The sequence below is a fragment of the Drosophila rhopaloa genome, unplaced genomic scaffold (assembly GCF_018152115.1).
Source record: "Drosophila rhopaloa isolate 14029-0021.01 unplaced genomic scaffold, ASM1815211v1 contig_115, whole genome shotgun sequence".
NCBI lineage: Eukaryota > Metazoa > Arthropoda > Insecta > Diptera > Drosophilidae > Drosophila > Drosophila rhopaloa.
The window spans coordinates 18,878,428-18,892,662 of NW_025334990.1; the positions used below are offsets into that span (position 1 = coordinate 18,878,428).

General features: G+C 42.6%; 3 protein-coding genes and 2 long non-coding RNA genes across 6 annotated transcripts; 1 reads left to right on the forward strand and 4 right to left on the reverse strand.

Moving 5' to 3' along the window:
* Nucleotides 1-129: 129 nt before the first annotated feature.
* On the reverse strand, nt 130-995 carry LOC108051218. Its single transcript, XM_017133230.1, has 3 exons — nt 904-995; nt 727-844; nt 130-559 (listed from the first exon to the last, which is right to left on the reverse strand). The coding sequence occupies exons 1-3, from the start codon at nt 989-991 to the stop codon at nt 232-234; spliced, it is 534 nt and encodes a 177-aa protein (XP_016988719.1). The 5' UTR covers nt 992-995; the 3' UTR covers nt 130-231.
* Nucleotides 996-1,251: 256 nt separating this feature from the next.
* LOC108051206 (glycine, alanine and asparagine-rich protein) lies at nt 1,252-3,229 on the reverse strand. The gene is made up of 3 exons (XM_017133217.2): nt 2,581-3,229; nt 2,324-2,518; nt 1,252-2,264 (listed from the first exon to the last, which is right to left on the reverse strand). The coding sequence occupies exons 2-3, from the start codon at nt 2,405-2,407 to the stop codon at nt 1,368-1,370; spliced, it is 981 nt and encodes a 326-aa protein (XP_016988706.2). The 5' UTR covers nt 2,408-2,518; nt 2,581-3,229; the 3' UTR covers nt 1,252-1,367.
* Nucleotides 3,230-7,944: 4,715 nt separating this feature from the next.
* LOC108051221 lies at nt 7,945-8,488 on the reverse strand. 2 transcript variants are annotated; one of them, XR_001769617.1, is made up of 2 exons: nt 8,348-8,488; nt 7,945-8,249 (listed from the first exon to the last, which is right to left on the reverse strand). It is a non-coding gene; the product is annotated as an uncharacterized LOC108051221 (long non-coding RNA). The 2 variants fall into 2 exon arrangements; XR_001769616.1 differs by having other exon boundaries at nt 7,945-8,292.
* A 520-nt stretch (nt 8,489-9,008) lies between these two features.
* LOC108051211 lies at nt 9,009-10,282 on the forward strand. Its single transcript, XR_001769615.2, has 2 exons — nt 9,009-9,908; nt 10,006-10,282. It is a non-coding gene; the product is annotated as an uncharacterized LOC108051211 (long non-coding RNA).
* A 628-nt stretch (nt 10,283-10,910) lies between these two features.
* LOC108051203 (ficolin-1) lies at nt 10,911-11,835 on the reverse strand. Its single transcript, XM_017133212.2, has 2 exons — nt 11,196-11,835; nt 10,911-11,135 (listed from the first exon to the last, which is right to left on the reverse strand). Exons 1-2 carry the CDS (start codon nt 11,801-11,803, stop codon nt 10,994-10,996), a joined length of 750 nt encoding a protein of 249 aa, XP_016988701.1. The 5' UTR covers nt 11,804-11,835; the 3' UTR covers nt 10,911-10,993.
* Between the last annotated feature and the right edge of the window lie 2,400 nt (nt 11,836-14,235).

A 14,235-nucleotide genomic window follows, 5' to 3' on the forward strand; every position in this document is an offset into this window, starting at 1 on the left:
TTAAAAAAACCAAGAAAAAATCCAGGAGGGGAACCAGAATCGTACGAAAACCAGAATATGCTGGCAAAGATATCACTCCCGATCTGACGTGTGTATATGTGGGTCAGTTTTGCGAGAAGACAAATGAAGTGCGCATTGTCGAGTCATTTATTTATGGTCAAAGTCGAGCAATGTCGGGGCTTAAAATGAATAAATACCACGGAAGTTTCCATAAAATATGAGCCACCGAATTTACATCCCGTCCTCACCGAACTTGGAAATTGGAGATCCACCGCCAAACTTAATGTTTCCATTTCCATCAGGCAAAGTAGATCCTTCAGGCTTTGTGGTGCCCCTCTTGTTGCCTCCTTTTCCCTTGGATCGCTCTTTGCCACTTCTTGCAGCGGCTTCCTCGCCTTCCGCTGGAGCTTCACCCTCGGCCGCTCCTTGCCCGCCCTCTGCTGCTGGGGCGCCACCGCAGTTCTTCCAGGCGGCACATGTCCAACAGCATTGCGGAAAATCCACGTCCGTCAAGACAGCAGTTTCAACGCACTCCGCAAAAGTTACGGGTATCTGGCAGCTAAAGAGGTTAGGAAGTTGGAAAAGTTAAAGGATGTATTTAAAAGCTGGTCCCTATTTAAGTATCTAAAGTCACTAAAGTCTAGAAGGGAAAACCTATTTTCCAATGCTAATTCCATATATGATAAACACTATTTATGGGTCTTTAGTGATTTGACAAGAACTTACAAGTAGACAAAGGCATCTCCTTCTAGATTTTGGCACGTAATAACTCCGCAGGTTTTATCATCCTGCTCAATATCACCCACAGCCATCTCATTGCCTTTGGGAGATTTGCAGCCGTTCGCTGAAAGAAATCCCAGAGTTTTGTATTCTGCTTGGGGATATTGGATTGCCTCCACATACCTCCTTTTTCCAGTTTTAGATAATGTACTAGGGCAATCGAATAGGAGCAACTGGTGACCCAGGCAATCGCTACCAGGAGGTACCTCATTTCGGGTGGGTTAATGAAAACACTTTGAGGATCAGCTCCTCTGCTTGAACCCTTTTATAGAACCCACTGAGTGTCACCCAATCCCTTTGCACACCTGCAAGATCTCGCTCAGTATAATCAGAATTTAATGTTTACCGATATAACGATGTTTATGTCTCGGTGTAAGGAAAATTGACGAAGTTCCTAAAAGACTCAAAAAGACGTTTTCAATGAGACCCGATAAATCCGAATAAGTCTTTTTAAAAAGAAAATGCATTTAGGCATACATATGTACATATACGAAAAGAAGAGTTAACATCACTAAATTTGGGTAACCAACAATGCAAATTTCAGGTGATCCTGAGACAACAGAGTTCAATTAAAGTCACTTTGGAATTTACAAAAAATAAAAATGGGCCGTGGGGGTTCCAGCCCGCTGTTTGGCCTCCACGGCTGCACAGGCCGCCTTGTAGGCCGCCTGCTTGGTCTTCTCGAAGTCGTCGTGGGCACTGACCAGCTGCTTCTGGAGCACTCCCATCCGGTTGCGGGCGGCCTCCAGGATTTGCGTCTTGGAGGCCATTTCCTGCTGCGACCCCTGGGCCACCGCCTGGATGCCGGCGAGGGCATCCCGGGCGTTCTTTTGCAGCTCACTGATGGCCTCGAACTGCTGGGTGGCCACGCGGGCCGACTCCACGGCGGCGTTCATGTTGGCCTCCGTGCGGTGGATGGAGCTGCTCTCCTCCTCCACGACGGCCGTGGCCTCCTGCAGTTCCTGCTCCAGTTGGTCGACCATCATCTGCTTGCCCATTAGGGCGGCCTCGGCGGCCTTGGCCGACTGGAAGGCCTTCTCGGCCAGCTCCAGCTTGATGTGGTGGGCAGCAGCTTGTCCGGCTGCCGCCTGCGCCTCACTGGCCGCCTTGGCATCGTTGGCCGCCTTGATGGCTATCGCGGAGGACTTCTGCTTGGGATCGCCGGGCGTGAAGATTGTGTTGACATTGCACTTGGCCCCACTCCCCCCTGGACTCCCACCTCCTCCCTCGCAGTTGTTTGGGTTCGCGGGCTTGCCGCTGGGATCAGTTCCTGCTCCTGTTCCCGTTCCCACCCCGGTTCCTGCTCCTGTTCCCACTCCTGTTCCCGCTCCCCCTCCCGCTCCTGCACCCCCCGCATCGTACAGAGCCGCATCATGACCAGCCTTTGTGGGTGGAACCACTGGCGATCCTGCTCCCTTGATAGCCGCAAAATCGTTCATGAGCTCTCGCGGATCGATCATTCGCTTGTGCAGGCGGCAGTGCCTCTGTGATGGGAAGGCCAAGGAACAAGTTGGGGATGTTAGCGATGGGGTATCTCACTTGCCTTGACCCGGACGTGGCCATGGGTGCAGTGAAGCAGCAGGCGAAGGAACAGCAGGTACATGGCCAGCGATCCTCGTATTCGCATTAAGAATGTTGGATTGGGATGAAAAATGGATTTTATTCGCTGCGGATTTCATTCGATTGATTTGTAGCCCAAAGCTGACTGGTTATGTGGCTATTTTGTTGGTAAAGCTATCTGTGAGTATTATTATGGGTGAATATAATGTGTAAAATAAAGCCAAAAACAGAATACTTAACTGTATACTTTAATTATAGATATACATATACCAGGTATTAATATAATAGAAATCCCTGTAAAACCTGGGCAACCATCCCCTAAAAGCCATTCCAAACCTTTCGTACTCCCCCGCGTTCCGCCTCTCAAGATCTGTCTGCTCCGTCTATCCACCTATCTATCTATCTCGCATCTCACAGATACTCGCTGCATTCTAAAGTGTCTGCGAGTGATGAGCACGCGGCATTTACAGACCCGGTCCCAAAACAAAGAGAGCACCGAATAGAATATAGAATGCGAAAAAAGGAGAAGCACGATGGGGAAACAAGCCATATAGACACGAATTGCTACAAAAATGCCAGCTATGCTAGAAGTAAATGCTAAAACTAAAGGCGCACCGCAAACTGACGGCTAGACAGAGGTGGACACAAACGAATACGGACGGACGGACAAACGGACGGACACGGGAGACACACTCGCGGACAAATGAACGGACGGAGGGCGAAAATAGTTTTGGGAGCGCCATTTAAGAGGGAAAGGAACGTCTTCGACGGCGCCGATTCTCGGCTCACATTGTCCCCTCGCCAAAATGTCAGAGTCTTAAAAATAAAAGTTAAATTTAACGCCAAAAATTTATACATTATCAAAGACTCGCAAAATGAAAAACAAAGCAATTAAACTGAAGTGATCAATTAAATGTGCTAAAGAATAAGAATTAAAATAAAGATTTCAATTTTAGTAGAGATTGCTTAAAGATCAAATCATTGGGAAATTGGGAAAAAATGTCAGATTTTTTTTCTTTATAATTTCGAACTATAATCTTGTTATTTCTTTAGAAATATAAACAATTAATTTAATCAAGAGTAATAAATTACAAAAACTTTAAGTGTTTCCAGAAACCATAAACAAACTAGTGACTCTTAATTCATTTGATTTTTCAAACCCAAATGTAATTAACTTATGCCTTAACTCCCTTTGGATCAGACTTAAGTGCTTCAAAAATATCAGCAATCATTATGGTATCAGTTTAAATGAAATAATTTTCTAGATCGTGAATTAGTTGCATTTTCTAGCCCAAAGTTCAGCGGGGTTCAAGAATAGACTTCATCTCATTTCTCGATGGGATTCATGCGCTCAAAACATGCCCGTTTGAGGATGGGGAAGTGGAATGGGGGTAGGTTCGGAGGTTGTCAGAGATTAGAGGCTTCACTGTGTGGAATCCGCTGATAGCGTTGGACACTCGATTGCATAAGTGAGCCAGTGCCTGTCCAACTGCCCAACTGTGTCGAATGGCACATAAAGATTCCGATTCTGTCGGTTGGAAAATAACACCAACTTGCATTGCCAGTATTTGGGGGCTCGATAACACTCACGCCGAGGTCATGTCTACCACTTGGAACTGATAATTCTCAGGCAGCATTTATTTTTACTGCCCTATTAAAATAGAATTTCGAAATGTGATTACGCGTCTTCAGAATTCAATTTGCTTATCGCTCAGAGGAGTGCTGTTGCCTAGAGCGCGGAATCCCGGGTATGTCAAAGGTCATGTTCCCCTCCCTCCCTCGTGAGCCTTCGATCCCAGGCAGTCGAGATAATGGGCAATCTAATGGCCCTGATTAGCCCAAATCGGGGGAACAGTTTTGCTTTTCAATGGGTCGGAACGAACAGTTCCGCAGCCCTGATTTCCAATGGATCCCGACCAATCGAGTCGATAGAAAAAAGGATCGGTTGGCATTGAAAGCTGACACTTTGTTGTAAAATATCCCAAAAAGATTTTAAGCAGATACTGCCACGATGGGAACTTATGATAATGTAACTACATAACTCTATCCAGTATTGGGTTCTGGGTGGTTTCTGGAATACAACCCCATCACTTGAATGTCTCCTGTCAAGCGCAGTTATTCGCTCCGACTCTTCCCTGGCCACATTTCTTGCCCATTATAATGCAATCAATATTCCTACAAGAAAACGCTCCAATTATATGATGTCACAGAGAATCTCGATCTAGAGCCAACCTGCTGTGCCACCCAGTCAAGTTGTTGCAACCAGCTTCTCCCCCCGACTACTTCTGCATCCACTTCAACTTCAACTGCAACTTCAACTTCAACTTGAGCTCCGCTTCGATCTGCTTTGTTTTGCCTCGCTTTTTCGCAAGTAACGGTCGGGTGACAAGCGTAACGAGGTGGGCAGCGGAGGATGCTGGGGAGCCCATTTTAATTACACGTAATCTTTATAAATAGAAGCAGCAGGCAGAGGCAATAACCGGCGAGGATCCTCGGCCAACCAATAAAAAAGAACAGCACACCAGCTCAAGAACAAGTCGAATGCATAAATCAATAGTGCAGAGAAAAAAATGTTGATCAATTCATGGGGTTGCATCGAGAAAAGCAGTATTCAAAAATATTTAAAAGGTTTTTGTAGGTTTTTATACAAATTCAAACCTGAATCTCTTTAGATTTGATTTTCACTAAGTAGTTTCTACTTTGCGAGGTTTAAATATGGGCATCTGCATATCTGTATCTTAAGCTATCGTTTTTATATAATGAGAAAACAAAGCGGTTGAGGAATTTCAGGGATATTAATTAAATCATTTTATTTCTCAGTGCTTGAGCTGAGGAAGGCAATAAACACAGATACCAGCTCACACAGAAGCTGAGAGCGAGAAATGCCGGGACAAGCCATAAATGAGTAATTGCTGACAACGCTGCAGACCTTGTCCAGTAGCCTTGGCTTGGGCCTTCTTCGCGGGCTCCATCTATGATGGGTCCAGTGCCATTTTCGGCCAGGACGACAATCCAAAAGCGTACGCCTAGCAAACAAAACCTAAAAAGAACTATGAACTGGCTGCTACCGAAGGCCGAATAATGAATACCTTAATAAATGCGATTTTACTATTGTTAAAAATGTTTAATTCTTAAATTGCTGTTTAATTCTTAAATTGCTGGCAGTATAATTACTATAAAGATATTTTTTAAAGGGGAATAATCACTGGATTACTAACTTTATTTTATAAACAATTAAACTGGATAATAAATAGAGATCATGTTTATATTTCGCCTTGTTAATAACAGAATACAAATTAATCCAGATGTCTGCTTTTTATTTTGTATGGAGTTTAAACTGATTGTGGCATTGTAACCCCGCTATTTGTTCTGCTCTTTAAGCAGCCCTATTTAAATCTAAGCTAATTCATGGGGTTAGCCAACAAAGTGTTCATCAAGTGCCAACGAACATGCATAATCCCGGCGAGGGTATGGGCATGTCCATGTAAACACGGTCGAAGTGGGGAAAAGATGAGTATGCCAGGTATTCAATTACATTGCCCATGTCCCCCACACTTTGCCCCCATCACGAATCTCTGCTGCAGCGAACCAAACGAAAACTTCTGCAGAAAAATACTTAAAGTTATGGGCTTTTTGGAGTCGGCTTCCAGGTAAAGATGCCACCAACTCCAGCTCGGATGCATGCCTCTCTAACGGTTTGGGCATTGCGTTAATGATACTCGTTTGTATCAGTATTCGTATTCGTATTCGTAGTCGCATACTTATTCGTATTCTTATTCGTATTCGTATCTGTATCTGGCTTTTGTCTGGTTCCGCGATGCACACGCCTCATGTTGACAAACTCACTTTACAAACAGTAATTTTTCTCGCTTCATTGGCGTCCCGTCTCGTCTGGTCTGGAAAACCCCATGGCCCCCAGGCCCCTAAGGTCCCCCATTTTCCGTGGTAAAAAGAAGCCTGTAAAGCGAGCGTGCATGCGGTTTGTTGGCCGACTCAAGTCTGCTGCCACTGCCAGTTAAATAAATAGAAAATGAAAAGTACAACTAAAAATATTGTTCGAAAGCCGCAGCGGCGGCCAAAGCCACTCGTACTCGCACTTGGCATTTTCATTGTCGCTGACCGATTGCCCCATGTTTGACTTGCTCTACAGTTCGATAGCCAAACGGATCGAGGGGATCGGATCGCTGGGTGCGGCCTACTCCATGAGAACACAGATAAAAAATGGGAAACAAAATATAAGTTAATTGTAATACACTTGCCGAAGTTGGCCTGATTCGTTCAAAATATTTCTCAACTTATTATAGTGAGAAAAAGGGAAACAAGAGAAGACCTTAGTGGCTTTGCAAATAAATTGCTTTCTTTTAGTATCCTATTAAGAATGCTAATAAGAAAAACTGCAATAGAGAAGATGACTATTTCTTTTGAGTGTTTGTTTGTTTGTTTTTCGTTTTGACCATTTTTATTTATTTTTTGTTATTTGGTGCGCGAGTATGTCAGCCGCGGCGGCTGCAAAATCTAGAAAATTACATGCAAGCTGCGACACATTATGCGCGACGCGACAATAATATTTCTATTGGCGAAAAACTTCACACTTAATGTACTCTGCAAAGAGTCGCTAAAGAAAACCACAGATAACAAAGTCTTGAATACTCTAAGGTTACTAGAAAAATTGTAAAAAATATACATTGGTTCATTGGTTGAATTGGAATATGTATTTTTTTTACTTTTAAAATTTAATCATATTATAAGGTCATGTATGTATATACAAATCATTTTAACGGCTTACTTATCTTTTAAGTTAGAATAATTTTTATTTACACATGAGTTTGTGGAATAAAAACAAAAGGCATTTTTAGGAATTACCCCTTTCTCAGATTAATAATAATTCCCATTTAGCAGGATATATTCCTGTCAAGAAAATCGGTAATACCATTTGAAGGGTGCCACAACGAAAATGAACATACAAAAATGGAGCAAACCAAAGTCTAGCGAAGAGAACCTCGAAAGTAGTTGCATGTGTGGCACACCCCCGGGTTTTATGGGATTCTGCGAGAAGGGGGAGTGGCCACCGGCGGGGAGGAGCAGGGGGCGGGGCCAGTCAGCAGACGGAGACGCCGACTAGTCAACGCTTTAAGGTATATGCCAGCAAATAATTAAAACATATTTAAAAATAGTTCGCCATATGGGTGACGACGACTGCGGCGACGACGACGCTGAAGATGAGGCCCGGCTGGGTGACGTGGTCAGACCGCCACCCCCTGTCCCTCCCCCCTTACCAACCCCCTCGCACAAAACACCCACCCCACCGATGACAAAGCCAACAAAAAGCAAACAAATACTTGTCTGGCCGTCTACGTCGCTGTGCATTGACCGTACCGCACTTACTAAAGACATACAGATACGCGTACTCGCAGATGCAGATGCACTCGCATTCGCATTCGCATCCTAACCAGCTATCTGGGTGCACCCAAAAATCCCATCCCATCCCATCCCATCCACTTCTCTGTTGTTCTCCCTCGTGCCAAGTTCAAAATTGTATGCTCTGCACTTTCAGTTTCTTCGCCCCTTTTCGAAAGCGTTTTCCATAATAAAAGAAAAACCGAAAACATTTTCAATTTGTATTTTTTTGGCCAAAAATAGTTGTGCCAGCCGAGCGCTAATGTTATTGCTTTAGTCAAAGTGGCTAAAAAGTATCTGCCAACATCACTGTCTGTGCTCGCTATCGTGTGTTTGTAAATGTATCTGAGATTGTGTGTATCCGTGCATCCATGTCCAATTTTCCTGTTGCGATGCCGCCAGCCGATTTATTTTCATTTTGATTATATTTTTGGCACTTTTTTGTTTGGGCGTGCGAAAAAACTTACAAATGAAAACTGTAATATTTTCGACAGCAAACAAATTCCTGCTGTCTGTGTAAAGTTTGTTAGATCATTTATTAAAAGATGCTGCGATCTGGACCAAGCACTAATTTTAGTATAAGGTACAGAGAAGTGAGAGATTAACTTACCTAATGATTACAATGTTGTTTAACAGGATAGAGGATTTTTGTATATTATTTTTTGAAAGAAATCTATCGAATATACACTTTAGTTTTCATTTCTCTAGACTAAATGAAACTTATTAGGTGTCAGTAAACACAGAGCTTCAGGTTTGAAAATACCTACTTTATAAATAAACTGCTTATTTGTTTAAATAAATTCATTTTATGAAAATAGTAAGCTAATCGAAAAAATCTAATCAGAATAGATTTGAATTTTTCCGTCATTGCAACTCACTTAGCTTCACTTTGTAGTTAATCAATGTCATATCAAAGTAAATACTAATGCCGTCGATCAATTATATGTGCTTTCAATCCACTAAGCGAAAAACATACCTCACCCCAGAATCCGCACTTTGGCGGAAATTCATTTTGAAAACATGCGGCGGCGACATTTGGCGCCACCTCAGCTCAACCCCCCCTCTCCCCCTCCCCCAAAAGGGGCGTAGATCAAAGGGGATGAAAAGCGGAGACTGCGGCTGCCGCTTTTGAGTATTCGCCGGGCGTAGCGCAAATCGCGGCACTGTGTAATGGTCAATAAATTACATAGACAACGCAGAATTACAAATCGTTTTGATTAGCAATTAAAATGGCAAAAAAAAGGAAGGAAAACAAGTGGGAAAACAAAACCAGCTGAGTAGGAGAATAAAGCTGAGTGCATCTGGGCCAGGCTAACCGGCAAATCTCTTAATTACTTGGCAGTTTGCACTCGTCGTCGCTTTCGATGGCAACAGGTGCTCTCGGTCGGCGCGTTATTAACTCATTATAAAAGCATTTCAGAGCAGTTCGATTTGCTTTTGCTGAAAAGCATTTCAATTGCCTCCGACACTCGCACATTTCGAAATGCGTGCTTTTGCTGCTGCTGCTGTTGTTGTTGCTGCTGTTGCTGTTGTTGCTGTTGTTGCTGTTGCTGCTGTTGCTGCCCCTGATGTTGCTGCCGTGTCCGGCTGCTGCGACCTTCACTTGCTCTGCCAGCGGAAAGGGTGACTCAAGCGGGCAAACGGAAAATATTGTTTCCCTTACACACCATATTGACCAATAATTTACGACGGTTTTTAAACAATTCTAATTATCACTTAGTCACTAGGCCATTAAAGCATTTCAATCTAAAATTTCAATAAAAAAATTTCATAACTGAAATCAATCTGATGAAGATCAATTTAATATCTTGTGATAAAAAAAAATATTTTCTAATTAAAATAAGTACTTAGGGTAGTAAAGATTGTACATTTATAAAAACTATTACTATTACTAAAATACAAGAAGCTTTTTAACTTATTTCCAGTAATGCAAAGATTATGTCTCCTAATTTTTAATCCTAAAATATAGAAATCATATAAAAGTTCCTTATTCAAATTAATCTTTGCACTGACTCACCCCCGTAGAATATTTCTCGAGACCCCTCGTCTTGAGATCTTGTGCTGCTGCTTCTTGCAGCCTGCCTGCCTTATACAAACACTTTTTGAGATGCAAATTTAATTTGCTAAATGATTTTGCCGGGACGGGCGGATATCTGGGAAACTTGTTTTGCGTGAGTATGCAATTAATGCCCGTCAGCCGTATATTCCATCTATCATAATTTTATTTATTTATTTAGTTAATGAGAATTTTTTCCAACGATTCCCCAGTGAGTGTGATTCTACATGTGCGCTGGCAGATGCAAATGTCACAAAAGTCAGCCTTGTCACGCCGATTGGATGGAATTAGCTGGGCTTGGACTCTAACGGAAGGCCATAGAGTAACCTTAATCGCAAAGACTGTGAATAATTCCGGGAATTAACTGCCGAAGGAAACTCAACCGCAGAGGCTCCAGTAACGCATCGATACTTCCGCAGCAAAACGAATAAAATTAAATTAAAATAAAGTTCCAACACAAATGTTGGTTCCCACCAACATTCTCAGACATAACTGTGTGGCATATGGCATATCTCTAAGTACGTTTATCGGGGGGCACACACACTGACCAAGGGGCGATATGCGATACATTTGTCATACTCTACGCCGTGAGTGGAGAAACTGCCGAGATCAGCTGGTTCCCCAATCCCCAATCCGGGTTCCGAGTCCCGATCCCCAGCATGAATGGGCAGAACTTGATATGATATTTCGCCTTTAATTCCTTCACTTGAAAGTTGTCCATTGTCCGTCAATTGAGTCATCATCATTATCCGTGCACCACTGTCCACAGGCCTGATAATAAACAACAAAAGCATTTCGGGGGCTATGCTGCGGTTATGGGATACACAAGCGGACATACAATACTCCCGGCCAGAAATGTGGAAAGGGGACTGGGGATGGGGATGGGGACAGGAACTGGACTGCCCGACAAATGTTTCTCATAAACCACAATACGATATCTGCAAACAGAACTTGAGAACTTGAACTTGAACGGCGAAACAAATGCGAGGAAAAGTTTCTTATCAGCGATATACGATTCAGTTCTTGTAAGCAATAATATTCCAACCTTATTCTGATCAATTCAACGGACAAGCCGAAGGGGCTTGCCACGGCCTGTATGATTTCAAATAAATAGAGATTGTGTTGAAAATATTCACCCTCACAAAAAAGGCTTTTTATTTAATACTTTTAGAATGAGTTCTGGGCCCATTAAAATCCGGTCTATTTTACCTTTATGGGTCGCACCATAATGGTAACAGTTTTGTAGCTATACGAGAAGCCCTTCCACGTGCCCCAAGTGATTCCAGAGGCATACAGATCGGGATCGGTGTAGTTACCACCCAGGTAGGCTCCATTCAGATTGCTGCGAGAGGATATAGTTGAGATCGGGATCTAAAGGTGCAAGGTTTATCAATTATTTTACCTGGACAGGCAGTCCTTGTACCACCAAGCTCCATGGAACCTGGCGGCACAGTTGGTGGTGCTATTGTCGTTATCCCTGTCGAAGGTGCTGAAGGGCTGGTTCAGATGGTAACTCAGACTATCCCCGGCGGATCCACTGTACACGCCGAGCTGTGTCAGCGAGTAGTTACTGTAAACGTTGCCCACGTTGAACAGGTTGTAGTGGGAGTATCGCTTCTCCCCACTGAAGTCTTCCATTTGGATGTACAGCTCCTGGGGTTCGAGGGCGGCAATCTTGTTCAGATTGTTCAGACCGAGGAAGAAATTCCCCTTCAGGTCACCGAAACCCGCCTGATAGGAGGTCCAATTGCGGAAGAAGTTCGTCTCCACATTTACTCTCCGTTGGACTACCAGCCAACCTTTTCCGGCAATGGTCACATCACAGTACACCTCGATCACGTCGTTGCCCACTTGGATCTTCTGGACACCACTCTTCTTGGGCTTCAGTTCCTTGCAGGAGGAGGAGTACTTCTTGAACGTCTGTATCTCCACATTATCACCGGTTTCGGCACTGGCCAAGTAGATTAGGCCTAGCGAAAACACGCAGAGTACGAAGCAAATGGGTTTCATTTTGCGGGCCCGAATCGACTGTGAATTTAATTGGCCCAGGGACGCCGTTATATATCAGTTGTTTTACCCCTTATCACAATTCTACTCTGGCGAAATTGCGAGGAAGTCATTTGATAATGCCCTTTTTGATTAAATCGCTACTAGATCTTGTAGTATCAGAATTTGGTTATTGATAAGAGGGTTAGTCATTTACAAGGGGACTTTTATTTAAGTTTGAGGCGGTGGGTAAACCACCAGTGCTATTTATACCCGTTACTCGTAGAGTAAAAGGGTATATTGTATTCGTGCAAAAGTATGTAACAGCTAGAAGGAAGCGTTTCCGACCCTATAAAGTATATATATTCTTGATCAGGATCACTAGCCGAGTCGATATAGCCATGTCCGTCTGTCCGTCTGTCTGTCCGTCTGTCTGTCCGTCTGTCTGTCCGTCTGTCTGTCCGTCCGTATGAACGCTGAGATCTCGGAAACTATAAAAGCTAGAAGATTGGCATTTTGCATGCAGATTCTAGGAGTTCCTACGCAGCGCAAGTTTGTTTCAAAAAGGTGCCACGCCCCCTTTAACGCCCACAATCGCTTATATACGATTTTTAAAATTTAAATATTTCGAAAAAGTAAAAATGCAGTTTTATTGTGTTTATCAATACCTATCGAAATGTAGAAGAAATTTTTCAAATCGGACCATTCGTTAAAAAGTTATGCGTGATCAAAGTTTCTATCTCCATCTCCCTCGCACTCCCTTTACCTGAGTAACGGGTATCTGATAGTCGGAGCACCCGACTATAGCGTTCTCTCTTGTTTTGGGTTAAGTTATTATTTTTAATATCATAATTTATTTTTATTATACCAATGCCTATTTAAACATCTGACAAATTGTACACTATTCAATAACATTGGTCGGAAGTCTATTCTAAACAACTACAAGCTTGTACAAATGTCGAGTTCATATCTTTAAACAAACAAACGTTTTCCTCAGAGATCGACTGCTGATATTGCCATGGAATATCATATATTACGTATAAGACTCGGAAACACTTCGTTCGGAGCGGTGGACAAATATTTACGGAGAATCCATCGCCGGAGGGCCACCCATTTCCTGTATCTTGGCAGTTGGATGCACTTTGGACAAGTGTCAAAAGGTGTCACCGAAGGTGCTACCACTCTCCCTCCCATTTTTTTCTTGTTATTTTAGTTGTTCTTGGTTTTTGACAACTTTTGGAATAATGTGACAGGGCCTGACGGCTACCAAAGTTGGCCTTTTGTCTCAGCACCGCCGCCAGACAGCAACTACCATCGAGAGGTGACAACTCGAACGACAGCAGAAATAAGAAACAAGAGCCACCTACAAAGTGTACACACATACCCTACTCCCACTCCGACTGGTTCCTAGTTCCTACTCCCTTTCCCCCTTCCCCAAACATATGCCGCACCACTATTCCAAGCAACAAACAAACAAACAAATGAACAAATATTTGCCACAAACTGCGGGGAAGACAAACGCAAGAGGAAAACGACTGGGAGCCTGAAGAACGATAAAATGGCATTTATGATAAATACATAACACTCGATGTTTACCCACTCATTCAGAAAGACATATAGAACACCGAAAGAAATGCTTATCATATTCAAATCAACGTATTGTTTATATGCTAAAGATACAAACTTGTATTTCTTTTTTAAGAATCTGAAAGTAATTCATTTGTTAGAGAATAGAATGGAATATCAAAATATTTTAAAGATACAAACTTGTATTTATTTGTTTAAGAATCTGTATGTTATTATATTAAACAGATTTTTATGTCTTACAAAGACAAGTTTTATGAAAAATATAATGACTAATCGTGATCAAGCATCACAAAAGCAAAACAATTTTATTTGTTCTGTTTGTGTGACTGATTTAAATGTAAATAGGTGGCTACTAATCTATATGGTTATTTCACTCTAATACGAATTGTGTGAAAAATCCAATGAGCAATCATGATCAGCCTTACAAATGGGTAAGACCACTATGAATGACTTAAATTTTAGTATTATTTTGTTAAAAATTTCTTACTTCCAGCACCAAAAACACAGCATAGTTTGCATAGTTCTCCTGTTTAAATCTAGTTTAACCGCATAATGAAACCTTTTTTTTTTTGAGTGTATGATAAATAGGCTACAGACGTGTTGTCTACGGCTTTTGGCACAGCAATGAAGAATGGAGGCAAACCGAATGGGAATAGGAGTTGGGAGTTGAGCCACAGAAACAGAACAGAATTCAAGTGTCAGAGTGACAGTTTCGAAATTGATTGCAGCAGCGGCAATAGTGTGTGCATTGGGCTGGTAAATAAGGCAGCTTTAAACCGACTTAACCGAGAGCCATTGGGGTTATCTAATAGAGCCAGAGATAGACATCCAGATAGCATACCCCTGCCCCATATCGATAGCAACTTGTT